Source organism: Eschrichtius robustus, chromosome 19, assembly GCF_028021215.1.
Source record: "Eschrichtius robustus isolate mEscRob2 chromosome 19, mEscRob2.pri, whole genome shotgun sequence".
Taxonomy (NCBI): domain Eukaryota; kingdom Metazoa; phylum Chordata; class Mammalia; order Artiodactyla; family Eschrichtiidae; genus Eschrichtius; species Eschrichtius robustus.
The window spans coordinates 59,267,392-59,281,400 of record NC_090842.1 but is presented as its reverse complement, the minus strand read 5'-3'; the positions used below and the strand labels follow the sequence as shown (position 1 = coordinate 59,281,400).

The 14,009-nt window shown below is 41.3% G+C and overlaps 1 protein-coding gene across 5 annotated transcripts in view; it reads left to right on the top strand.

Moving 5' to 3' along the window:
- Positions 1 to 539: 539 nt before the first annotated feature.
- Positions 540 to 14,009, top strand: part of ZNF235 (zinc finger protein 235) — a 48,015-nt gene continuing 34,545 nt past the window's right edge. For 2 of the 5 annotated variants that reach the window (XM_068528086.1, XM_068528085.1), the window contains exon 1: positions 1,057 to 1,127. In XM_068528086.1, the coding sequence (XP_068384187.1) occupies positions 1,116 to 1,127 (12 nt within the window). In that variant the 5' untranslated portion in view covers positions 1,057 to 1,115. Of the gene's footprint in view, positions 656 to 993; positions 1,128 to 14,009 lie in introns of those variants that run through there. The other 3 variants (XM_068528089.1, XM_068528088.1, XM_068528091.1) reach the window with 3 other exon arrangements.

Genomic DNA, 14,009 nt, shown 5'->3' with positions numbered 1-14,009 from the left:
GCCACTCTGGAAACTAATGTAGAAGATCCAGATCTAGAAAAAGAAACTTCTGTCCAGGCAAGCAGGTCAGTGGCGCTCAGTCCACTGAAGCTCTGGGTTCTTTTGGAGACATTTGGGCTCCAGAACAACATGCCTATAGAATATTTTCCCCTCCAGGACTCTGGGAAATTTAATCTATGTACTCAGTGTAGTAATCTACATTTCCGCCCAGGAAGCCGAGGCTGTAGTCATTGTTGCCCTAGGGAACTGTAGAAAGTGTGGTCCAGGCGCTCCCAATGACCGCAAGCACTTCTGCCCCAAGCAGGCAGGACCGTGGACAGCGCTCCCCCTCGGCATTCTGGGAAACACGGCTCGGGCGCTCCGAGTACTCGCAGGCACTTCCGCCCCGGTGGGCGGGGCTGTGGATGTTGTCCTCCTCGGGCATTCTGGGAAGTGTAGTCCAGGAACGCCGTGTAGTCCCAGGCACTTCCGTTCCCAAAGGGCCGTGATGGGGAATTCTGGGAAATGTTGATCTAGGGCTCCTGGTAGTTGCAGGCACTTCCGGCCCAGGTGGGCGAGGTTATGACCGTCTTTTCTCTCGTAATGATTGTCAGCTTCGCGTCCCGCAACCTTCCGGAACTTCCTCGAGTTGCTCTCGAGCAACAGCAACCCGGTTGTGAGTTTAAGGGGGAAAGCGGATATTTGAGGTGTAAGGAATACAGTTTTAGTTCACTTAGGCGAAGTCGTCTCGAGTTTGGGGAGATTCTCCTGTCCCGGAGTTGGGCGCGGGCCCGGGTTGCAGTCTTTCCCGCGCTCAGCTCCCCCAATTCGCCTTCCACACCTGTCAGCCACTTTCTGGCAGTATAACATTGGTCAAGTTATTTAATCTCTCTGTGCCTCTGTATGCTCATCTGTTAAATGGGTTGATAGCAGTACCTTCCTAATAGCTTTGGAATGTCCTCTGTGGTTCATTTGGGCGATGGTGATATTTCACAGCCTCCTTTCCTTCCCCAGCCCTGACTTCACAAGAAGGACTTGCACCGAAGTGCAGGGAGTAAGTAACCCCTTGGCTCCTGGCCCAGGGCCCCACGTGAGTAGGACTTGGCATTCTTCTTCTGTAAAAGATATTCACATAAATGGGAGAAAAGGTAGGTTGTGTATTTATTTGGTTGTGAGCGATGCCAGTAATTAAGCCTTAGTTGTTAAGTTCCAGTCTAGGGGCTTTGTACAAATTACATTTAGAGTGGCCCTATGAAAAGTGTATTTACTGTTCAGGAATAGTAATACTTTTAAAAAATTACTTTAAAATTTTTTATTAATCTATTTTTTAAAATAAACGTATAGCAGAACTAGCTTTTATGAGAAAACTGTATTTCCATATACATATTTAATGAGAAGAGTAGCGATGTTTTACATTTTTGCAAATCTCTGATTCTTGACTTTTTATAAGAAAAATAGCTGGATTTTCATATCCTCTTCTGTGCTATCTGTTGTGAGATATTGTTTTGGTTGAAGTAATGAAGAAAATCCAGCCTCCCACAGTTATAGTTAGGAAAGAAAGGATTATTTTAATAGACTTTACAGATAATATTCTCCTTTGATACTGCACCCAAGATCCACAAGTGGTAGTTTCTTAAGGTTATTGCAATGTGGAATCTGAAACCATATCAGAGTACTTTTTTTTTAAAATTAATTAATTAATTAATTAATTTATTTTTGGCTGTGTTGGGTCTTCGTTTCTGTGCGAGGGCTTTCTCTAGTTGCGGCGAGCGGGGGCCGCTCTTCATCACGGTGCACGGGCCTCTCACTGTCGCGGCCTCTCTTGTTGCGGAGCACAGGCTCCAGACGCGCAGGCTAAATAGTTGTGGCTCACGGGCTTAGTTGCTCCGCGGCATGTGGGATCCTCCCAGACCAGGGCTCGAACCCGTGTCCCCTGCATTGGCAGGCAGACTCTCAACAACTGCGCCACCAAGGAAGCCCCCAGAGTACTTTTTGTACTACATTACATTACAACCCTTTGGTCCGTTTTGTATTTTGTGTACTTTGAGTCTTTTATCCATTAATGGTTTTATGAAATTATGCATCGCTCATTTGGAAAATATTAATGGCCGAGTTTTACAGATATTTCAAATATTGACACATTTGATTTTACAAGATTTTAAAAAATCATATTTGTCAATACCATCACCGGTCTCATCAGAAAAGTCCTGTCTCTAAAGACCTTAAGTCTGTCAAGCTCTCAGTGATACAAGTTTTCCAAAATTCTGATACTTTGCTGCCAGTAATTTTCTTTGAATTGACAGGCTTGTTTTGCTCATTTCCAAAAGTTCTGCCAGATACCTAGATCTGAGCAACCATAGTTTGTCAGTTGTTCTTTCAAGAAAAGGGATGTTCTCCAGAAAGAAATGCCTAGTATTCCTGGTGACTCCAAGAATGGCCACAGCTGCCTTTTCTTGGGACAACCATTGTTGTCAGTAAGCATATGCAGTAAGCATAAGCATATGCAGTAAGTAAGCATAAATTTTACTGCAGACTATCACAAGGACGTATACCCCAGGACTGAGATGCAGTAAAATTAATAACTTTTTTTTTTAATTAATAACTTTTACTGTTTCATCAAGAACTTTCTTAAGTGAAACTATCACTGTTTTTACTATGAGTGAAAAGCAATAAAGAATACAGTGACTGCTTACATTTTTGGTGTCACTGCTGTGATTTATGCCAAGGTGCTAGCGATTTTCAACAACATTCTTTTGCACCATCATTGTGATTACAGACAGCGAAAAAGACAACCAGTGCCTTGGTATTATTAGGAAAATAGTTTTGACCCTACGGACTCTCTGAAGGGGTCTCTGGGACCCACAGGAGTCCACAGGCTATCCCTTGAGAACTGCTGCTTTATTTCTTGGAGCATCTGCCAACTTCTTCAGAATATTCAAAAGTTGACATATATTTATTGATAATATTTTCATGGTCTAAGACACATGTCTTTAGAAACAAACCAGCACTAATGTGTGGTCCTATATGTATCATATGGTAACTTTAATCATAATGATGATAATTATTAGCATCTATTGGGCACTTATTAACAGGCAGAGACTCCAATGCTTTGCACGTATCAATTTGCGTATTCCTCATAAGACCCTATTGTTTTACAGATGAGGGAACAGAGGCACAGAGAGGTTCCTTGAACAGTGGCTTATGCTGAGGGTCACACAGTCAGGAAATGGCAGAGCCAGAGTTAAGTCCCAGCAGCCTGGTTCCATTGCCTGGGCTCTTGGCCAGCACATTCTGCTTTCATTAGGATGTCAAGTAGGCTTAGAAGTTTTTGAGGATGAGGTCAAAACCAGGAGAAAACATATTGAAGCAGAGGATATTTAAACTGAGAATAATTAAAGTCTAAAAGCTAGATGAGCAGGAAGGGGCCATGGTAGAAGAGGAACAGCCCAAGGAGAGGCCTGGAGGCTTTTGTGGGAAAGCAAGTGGAATACTAAGGCCAGAAATTTCGTGTGGTGAGAGGGAGAGAAAAGGTCTGACCTGGAAAGTTTCTGTGAATTGTGTGTTTATTTTAAAGGCACAGGGGAGCCATGGAGGTATGTCATGCAAGAACATAACCACATTTCCATCTTAGGCAGAACCCTGACAGCGAGAAGGAGAGCTAATTGATTAGGGATAATATTCTGAGCACTTAAGGCTCAGACTCCAGATCCAGACCGCTAGTTTTGAGCTCTAACACTTACTCAGTGACCTTGGGCAAGTTACTTAATCTCTCTGTGCCTCAGGGTCAAAGATGTAAAATACAGACAATATCATTACATATTTCATGAGGTTATTGTATGGGTTAAAAGAGACTATATATCATCGGTTGGATTATATATAAGTGCTAGAGTGTGGCAAAAACTAAATATATGTAAGACATTTTATTTTGTAATATCAAGCATGACAAAAGCAAGAAGTTTTCAGAAGGAATACGTAGAGCACATAGAGATATTTCAAGGTATCCTCTTCTCTCTCACCCCCTTCACTTTGAAACTTCGATGCTATCTTACCTTTGAACAAACATCAATATTCTATACGAAGGCTTCTTTTATTTTTTTAATTGAAGTATAGTTGACTTGCAATGTTGCGTTAGTTTCTGCTGTACAGCAAAGTGATTCAGTTATACATACATACATATATACATTCTTTTTCATATTCTTTTCTATTATGGTTTATCACAGGATATTGAACATAGTTCCCTGTGCTATACAGTAGGACCTTGTTGTTTATCCATTCTATATATAATAGTTTGCAAGTGCTAATCCCAAACTCCCAATCCATCCCTCCCCATTGGCAACCACAAGTCTGTTCTCTCTGTGAGTCTGTCTCTGTAGATCATGTGTGTCATATTTTAGATTTCACATATAAGTGATATATGGTATTTGTCTTCTCTGTCTGACTTACTTCACTTAGTATGTTAATCTCTAAGTCCATCTGTGTTGCTGCAAATGGCATTATTTCATTCTTTTTTATGGCTGAGTAATATTCCGCTGTATATATATGTACTACATCTTCTTTATCTGTTCATCTGTTGATGGACATTTAGGTTGTTTCCATGTCTTGCCTATTGAAGACTACTTTTTAAATATCTGCTTGGGAATTCCCCGGCGGTCCAGTGGTTAGGACTCTGCGCTTTCACTGCCGAGGGCCCGGGTTTAATCCCTGGTTGGGGAACTAAGATCCCGCAAGCTGCACAGCACGGCCAAAAAAAAAAAAAAAATCTGTTTAACATGATTCCTTTATCCTTTGAATTCAGAATGTTTCGGCACAGGGAGGGGCTTATAAGAATTGCCTCTATTTTTTTTTTTTAAAGTTGATCTGGTAGATCTAAAATCAGGTCTGCCTTTCCACTCTGGGTATTTGCCTCCAGTGGCACTAAGAAACCATGATGCTTCTCTTTCTTCTTAGAGATTGCTCCACTGGTATCTATAATGGAGAGAAGAGGGAAGGTGGAAGTCAGGAGGCCTGGATGCTGGGCTCAGCTCCCTTCCTGGCTCACTGGGAGCCCTTGGGAAGTTAGTTCCCTTACTCCTAGTGAGGCAGGTTGTGTAAGGGCTGGGAGCAAGGACTCAGGCCACAAATCATCTGGGTTCATCACCTAGTGCAGTGGTTCTCAGCCCTGACTGCATCCTGAAATCACCTGGGGAGCTTTCCAAAATTACGGATGCCTTGACAGATTCTAATTTAGTTTTAGCAGGGCCTAAGCATTTTTTAAAGCTCTCCTGCAATGTTAACATGCTGCCAGGGTCGAGAGCTACTATCTGGGAAGTTAAGGCTTGGAGTGAAAATCCTGGTTTTTCTGTTGGCTACTGGATTATCAGGAAGAAGCTACTTAACTCTGTGTCTTAATTTCCTTATTGTCCCTATCTCTGTCTTAACTGTTGTGAAGATTAAATCAGATATTACATGTAAAGTGCTTAAATTAGTGCCTTAATATGCATAAGTCCTCAATAGATGTCAGCTGCTGTAATTATTAATGGCAGAATTTTGTTAATGCCTACATTTCATTATGGGATGGAGACCACCAGGAGTCAGTTGGGTATGGGGAGGATTTCTTATTTTACATTGAATGATGAATATGGCCATCCAATGTAAAGTAACCAATTTTATATTGATGGGCTGACATTTGAGTGGGGAACTTGAAGGAAGGGAAGGGTCATCCATACGAGGGTTCCAGACACATTGTAAATCCATTTCCAGGGTTGGCTTTCAGAGTTTGCGTTTTGCCCTGTTCTCCTCATTCTCCCAGGCTCTGTCTCTGTTGTAAAAGATTAGCTTCCAGGTTTTTACTCTTTTTTTCCCAGAATTTATGGAGCTCTGAATTACTGCTAGGTTTTAAAACCACATATATTACCACATCAGCTTTCTTTCCTCTTAATTCTCATGGACGAAATATCCCAGCAAGAGCTGAAGGACCACTCTCTGCTTTCACACTGCATTCCAGGCAGTGGGTGATAAAGATACTTTTCTCCCAAGCTTGCGAGTTATTCCAACCATTCCAAGGCCTCACAGCCCCTCAGACATTAGCATAACTCTCCAGTGTGATGTTCTAAGGCAAAAATGACTTTAAACTCTGTCTGAAAAATCCCCTGCTAATCCCATCTGTGAACATTTTGTTAACTATTTCGAGTAGGGCCCTGATGTCCAGGTGTGTAGGTTGGGCGGCGTGGCCCTGATTCTGAAACATTCAGCCCGGCAGAGTTATGTAGAGCCTGTTCATCAAGACCCTGCCACGACAACAGAAGAGACAACTTTTTTTTTTTGAAGTATAGTTGATTTACAATGTTGCGTTAATTACTGCTGTGCAGTAGTACCTATATATACATTCTTTTTTAAAATATTCTTTTCCATTATGGTTTATCATAGGATATTGAATATAGTTCTCTGTGCTATACAGTAAGATCTCATTTATCCATTCTATATATAAAAGCTTACATCTGCTAACCCCAGCCTCTCACTCCGTCCCTCCCCCAACCCCCTCCCCCTTGGCAACCACCAGTCTGTTCCAGAAGAGACAACTTTTTTTTTTTAAAAAGATTTAATTTTATTTATTTTGGGCTGCATTGGGTCTTCATTGCTGCACACGGGCTTTCTCTAGTCGTGGCAAGCGGGGGCTACTCTTTGTTGCGGTGCACGGCCTTCTCCTTGCAGTGGCTTCTCTTGTTGCGGAGCATGGGCTCTAGGCACGCGGGCTTCAGTAGTTGTGGCACACGGGCTCATTAGTTGTGGCTCGCGGGCTCTAGAGCACAGGCTCAGTAGTTGTGGCTCATGGGCTTAGTTGCTCCGTGGCACGTGGGATCTTCCTGGACCAGGGCTCGAACCCGTGTCCCCTGCATTGGCAGGCAGATTCTTATCCACTGCACCACTGGGAAAGTCCCCAGGAGAGACAACTTTTAATTGACTGTTCTTACAGGGAGGGAAGTGAAGTTCTCAAAACAATTCCTCTGAAGTCATGTAACAGTGAATTGAAAAATTGAAAAAAAAATCTCAAACGTTTAGATGTCTGTCTAAATTTAGAAACTTAGGAATCATAGTAACGATAAACAGTTTAGAAATTTCTAAACCTAAAATTATTTTGGAGGTTATCAAGAACTCAAAATAGTTGTGAGACAACTCGTAGTCAATATCAATCTAGAAAAATAATATTAGGTGTCCAGAAATCTAGGTTGTGCAGAAATTTCCAGACATGTTTTAAATATCTAGATTTTAAACTTCTAGTTTTAAATATTGAATATTTAGACTATATAACATAAGCCCAAATGTGCTAGAGTATTGACTATGTTATTAGTTTTCCTTAAAATTTCCACTTAATGCAACTACATCATTTATTATGTAAGATTCTACACAGACTTTAGTGAAACTCAGTTAAAAAAAAAAAGCAACAAGTTATCAGTATGTATCAAACCCAAAACCTCTCTCAGTCTAAAACTGACACACATAATACTTAATTCTCCCTTGTGATTAATCTTTTCTATAACACAAACTCTTCTAAACTCTGCCTCAAAGTATTCTCCATGAAGAAGCACAACCTCTAAATACATGGTATTTCCATCTGCTTTTCTCATTATAATTCCATTACCATAAGGAGTGAATTCTTTTGCCAAAACTTGTGAAGTTTCAGTCTTCATTGAGGTGGAATTTTTTGGTTGGTTTTTTTTCATTTGTTTGTTTTGGTTTTTAGTTGTTTGTTAGTGTTGTCTTTTTTGTCACTTTGCAGCCAACTGATTTCTAATTTGGTCTTCAATGGGTCTCACTTAATGCCGAGTGGAGCCTAGTGGACCACTTATTGGTTTCTGAAGCCTTGTAAATCAGAGAACATGTTACATGGTGAAAAACGTAAGCTGAACCTTCCCAGAGTTTATTAAAGCTTCCTTTTGTGTCCTAAGTGTGAAATCTTGAAATCTCTGAACAAGGCAGTCACTTGTCCACATTTCTGAATTCTCTGTCCTCATAGGAAGCAACAAAGAAAGTGAGGTGTAAACGAAGAGCTTTCCTCCTAGCAATTCTAGCAACAGATTGCCAGTGATTTAACCAGGTGTCAGAAGTCTATGATAGATTGTTCTCATTTCCAGAAACGAGGCAATTCCTCCTGTAAGTATAGGCAGGAGCACTAGCTCAGTTTTCTGAAGACAAAAATTATATCTTGAACCATAAAGGGGGTGGTTCCAATAATGTAAAAAATGCAGCTTCCCTCCTCATGAGGCTCGCATTCTTGGGGGAAAACATATTTGACCAAAGCACAGGGTAATCAGAGTAGATGTCAGCAAGTTCCCATGAAAAAAGAACCACGAAGTATGATTGGTGTGTTGGCAGCTTGGTTGTATCTTAGACCACTATGACATTCAGAGAGTTTGCAAAAGAGAGAAATCTCATTACTCCAGTAATTATGGGAAAGCCAGAATGAAGCTATTAACCAGTGATCAACGTAGAATAATTCACACAGCAAAGAAAAGCTGCCAGTGTCCTGCGTGTGCAAAAGCCTTCAGTAATGTCTCCGACTTTCATCTTCATCAGCGAGTCGACTTCAGAAAGACGCTTTACACATGTAATGAATGCGGGAGAGGCTTCTGTTACAGCTCAGCTCATTGTATTTGTTGGAGGCTTCACATGGGAGGAAAATGCTTTAGGTGTGGCAAGGGCTTCTTTCAGAGCTCACAAATATGGGAAAGGCTTCAGCTGTAGATCAGCGCTTAGTGTTCATTGCAAAATCCAGACAGGAGAGAAACGCTATTAACTGTCAGGAGTGCGGTAGGGCCTTTATTCACACCTTGCATCCTCAGGGCCATTAGAGAATCCACACTGAGGAGAAACCCATCAACCCTGATGTATGTGGGAGGAGCTTCCATCGTACACCCGCACAGAATGCTTACTGGAAAGTTTACGTGGGAGAGAAACTGTCCAAATGTGAGGAAAGCAGGAAAGGCTTCATCTGTAGCTCAAATCTTTACATTCATCAGGGGATTCCCCACAGGATAGAAACCCTGTAAATGTGAGGAATCTGGTAAGGGCTCAGCCAGCTCTAACACTCCTAAGCCTATCATAAAATCCACACTGGAGAGCAACCGTGTGTATGCTAAGTACATGATGAGGGCTTCAGTCTTCAAGTCTTCAGGCCCGTCAAGGAGTCCACACTGGAGAGAAACAAGACAAATATGAGCATGTGGGAAGAACTTTGGGAGAAACTCCCATTCTGAAATCCATCTGGTAGTCCATACAGGAGAGAATCCCTATTTTTTAAAAAAGAGCTGCTTCTATCAATTCATATTTTAAAGTTCATCAGAAGGCACCCAATTGAAGGAAACCTTGTAAGCGTGAGGAGTATGGGCAGGGCTTGAAGTTGGAGCTTGTGATGTCAGGTTCAGTTTTCTACTGGTGAGAAACCATACAAATGTGAGGAGTGTGGAAAAGACTTCAGTCATAGCGAAGATCTTAAAATTCATTGTAGGATCCACACAGGACAGAAGCCCTGTAATTGCAAGGACTGTGGAAAGGGCTTCAGTCAGGCCATTCTGGTCCATCAGAGAGACAGCAGTGAAGAGAAAACGTTCAGATGTGAGAAGTAAAGGGTAAAGACTATGTCAGAATCTACAGCCTCAAGCCTGCCAGAGAGCCCATACTCGGGGTTGGGGGCGTGGGGAGAAAACCATAAAATTGTGAGGCGTGTGGGAAAGTCTTCTCTGGATTAATTGGAGGATCCACGTGGAAGAGAAACACTATAAATAGGGGATGTGTACTAAGTGCTTCGGTTACACCTCAAGACTTCAACTTCATCATAGTCTCCACTCTGGAGAGAAACCGTACAAATATGAAAGTGTATACAGTATGGTTTTCAGATGGTTCTTGTGACTTCAGAATCATCAGACTGTTCACACAGGAGAGAAACCTTACCATTATGAGCTATGCGGTCAGCGCTTCAGTTGGAGATCTCACTTTGTAAATCATCACATTTATCCAAGATGAATTTTGAAGAAGTGATGAGAGTGGGAGGAACTTTATCAGAGGATCCACGTAGGGAAACAGTTCTATGAAATGGTATCTGTCAAAGACTTCAGTGAGGTCTAAATTCATCTAATCCTCTGGTCAAATAGAAGAGAAAATATTTTCATTAAAGTCTGTGTTTCAGGGGCTTCCCTGGCGGTCCAGTGGTTAAGACTCTGCGCTTCCACTGCAGGGGACACGGGTTCAGTCCGTGGACGGGGAACTAAGATCCCGCATGCTGCATGGCCAAAAAAAAAAATAAAGTCTGTGTTTCAGCCATAGCTCGACACATTCCAGTGGTTAAGAGCCCGCACAGCAGAGAACCCTCGTAAGTGGTACACTAAGGACGTCAGTCAGAACGGTGGCATTTATCACACATTACTCAGGAGGGAGGCCTTAGAAAGGATGACTATGATCAGGTCCTTAAAAGTGTGATCATAGACATGCCAAGATTGATTTCCACTAGGATGTAAGCTGCATGAGGGCAGAGCTTTTGTTCACTGCTGAAGCCACACAGCCTTACTAAGCATTGCTTAGTGCTTTGTAGGTGTGCTCAGAACTTGTTTGTTTTATGATTAAAGAGAGAAAATGTATATAAAAGGGAGAAAATTATATTAAGTTCATCTGAAAATTTTCATATAAAATATATTCAGAAGAATCCAATGGTCTTAATAAAACTAATTCAAGTAGATAGTCAAAATGCAGAAGACCAATAGTACTACAATTCATCATCTAATTTGGTCTTACACTGGTGTGTGATTGGCTCCTGTTCTCTCCCCAGCCTTTGTTCTTATAGTGAGTGAGAAGATTTCGGGGCTGATCAAGGAAAAAGATAGGACCAGGAAGTGGCAGTGGTACCCAATCAGGTTCATTGGGTTGGTGCTTTGATAAGATCGCATGTGTGAAGGGAAGTCTCAGAGCATGAGACCTTCCAGAGACTACAGTAGGTGGCCACTACCACCACTGAGAAGAGAAAGAGGGCAAGGGAACTTCCGGGGGAGGTGGGGATTGGAGCGGGGTTGGGGGGGGGGCTTACAGGTCTAAGTGATGTCGCTTGGCAGTACAAGGCGGAGCCTTGGGGTCAGAGAACTCCGAAAGGCAGCAGCTGCTTAGGGTCTGTTACAGCTCCAGGGTTTGTTTTAATCTCTGGCTAGCAGATGTTGGATGCAATTTGTCAGAGTGTACAAAATAAGCAGGCTCCAAATGACTTAAAATGTGCTCATTTGGGCTGTATTAAAATAATTGATTACGTGAGGATTTCAGTTTGGCACCAGCAGGCTTTTGAGCTCATGGTCCCAGGCGGCTATAAAGAAGTAAATAACATAGAACAACAAGGTCCTACTGTATAACACAGGGAACTGTATTCAATATCCTGTGATAAACCATAATGGAAAAGAATATGAAAAAGAAGATATATATATATATATATATATATATATATATATATATATATATATATATATATATATATATGAGTCACTTTGCTGTACAGCAGAAATTAACACAACATTGTAAATCAACTATACTTCAATTAAAAAAAAACGTAAGGGGCTTCCCTGGTGGCGCAGTGGTTGAGAATCTGCCTGCCAATGCAGGGGACACGGGTTCGAGCCCTGGTCTGGGAAAATCCCACATGCGGCGGAGCAGCTGGGCCCGTGAGCCACAACTACCGAGCCTGCGCGTCTGGAGCCTGTGCTCCGCAACGGGAGAGGCCGCGATAGTGAGAGGCCCGCGCACCGCGATGAAGAGTGGCCCCCGCTTGCCGCAGCTGGGGAAGGCCCTCGCACAGAAACGAAGACCCAGCACGGCCATAAAAATTAATTAATTAATTAATTAATTTTTTAAAAAAAGAATAAACTCAAAATTAAAAAAAAAAAGTAAACAACATAGGGCCAATAAACAGGGGCTATCGTTGGCTAATTTACAAAACAGTTCTCAAATTGGGTTCTTAGTATTTGGGACTCTGTTTCATATTCCATCTCTTGTAAACAATCTGAATTCAGCTATCCTTTATGATTTTTGTGATGGTATAGCCTGGCTAAAAAATTACTTTTGTTAATCTTTCACTAACTGAATACTCCGTAACACTTAAATCTTTTGACCCCACTAGAGTGTTAAAGTAGAATTTTTCTGTAACACTTAGAAAGTGTCAAAAGTAGTTGCTAATGACAAAAGTTGTCACAGTAAACTTTTAAAGTGATTAGTTTTTTTATTCTTCATCTTTTCATTGAGGCTCTGATGTGATTATATTCAGAGTGCTATAGCATTTCTCCCATCAACATTTGTTAGGTAGGGCTGTGTTGGATTTGAAGAATATTAATTTTGTCAAGTTCCCTATCCAAAGTTCCCCCTCCTAATCCTCAAGAAAAAAAAATGTTTTTTTAATTGTTGCATGTGGTCATTTTATTTTCAGATGTTTTCATTATTGGTGTAGGCTTGACATTCTTACACAGTTTTCTCTATGGGTAGCTGTAAAAAAATGTATAAATTTCAGAGAGGAGTTAGTATATTTTGAAATGTTTAATGTGTATCTCTCTTCGATCTGCAAATCTTAGAACAGGAATTTAAATTTAAATTAGGAAATTTAAAGCATAGAAAAGATAAGTACCATGAATGATGTCACTAAGTTTTCAACAAATGGATATAACGAGTGTTCCTCAATAAGAATTTGAGTAAGATTTGATATGCTTTGATATGCTTTTAATAACATGGAGCTGTTAAAATGATGGCACAAACATGACGGGACATAATCGGCTTTACGGAAAATAGGTTCTGTCTACAGATTAATATCAAAAACATATGAACATATGTACGTGTGTATATGTGCATCAGATAGCATGTGAAGGACACCTTGTATAAACAACAACTTGTTCTGATAAGGAGGATTTTATGGAATGTTTCTTCTACTTTTTAGATTTTGCAGTGAATGTCAGTTTACTCAAGCAATAAATCTATGTAAGATGGGATATCTGAAATGATCAAGTAAACTCACCCACACTCTTTCAAGTGAGGTTATCCCCCCTTAGAGCTACAGAGCTGTGTTCTTATGGCTGCCTCTCCTCCTGGGGAGAATCTCACCACTGCCTAGAATCGGGGGCTGGGACAGTGACCCGCTTCTCATGGAGTGCGACCTCTGCTGGATGAGCAGGATACTGCACTGGTCTTATTTGCCAGCCTCTCCTGGTTGATAAAACGATGTTCTGGAGTTGCTGCTTCCTGATGATATGGAAATAACTGGAACCAGCACAGAACCAGAGGGCACCTTGGTTCCACCGAGGTCATGAGGCTGCTCATTCTCTTTAGGCTTATAGCTCTTAGGAGCGACAGCATTTGCTGCTTAGCAATTCTGTTCCATTTTGAGTATTTTCCTCCTGTGGGGCAATACTGTCTGAATTCATGCTCATCCTTCCTTTTGCCCTGACAAGTAAGTGATGTCTAGCTTCAGTACAGAACTGTTGGCTTGCTATTCTAAGTAGAAAGTGCTTCTACTTACTTCTGTGTTCCTGTTTTGTAGAGGAAAAGTTCAATATCAATGGATTCTTTTGCTTTTATGAGTAGCTTGTTCTTTCTGCTTGGAGGGTTCTAAGATTTTCACTTTAATCTTAGAATTCCAGAATTCTGCCAAGATGGGAATTTTTCCTTTTCTCGTCAATCCAGGCATGACCTTTGGTAGCCTTATCAGTCTGCAGCGTTGTTTCTTCAGATCAAGAAAATGTTCGTTCATTATCTAGTTCATTATTTTCTTGGCCTCTGTTGTTTCCTTCTCCAATTTTCAGAGTTCCTTTTACTCACATGATAGATTTCCAGGATATACGTTTCATATCTCCTCTCTTCCCATCACTGATTTCCAACTGATGGTATTTCTGTGCTGTATTTTGAGAAATTTCTTTCACTTAGTCTTTGAGATTACTATCTTTGCCCTTATCATTGGTAATCCTCCCCTTAAATTCATCTACTGAGACTTTTAATTGGTAAATTGGAGATGGGACTTAGATGAGTGTGTGGGCCCTTGC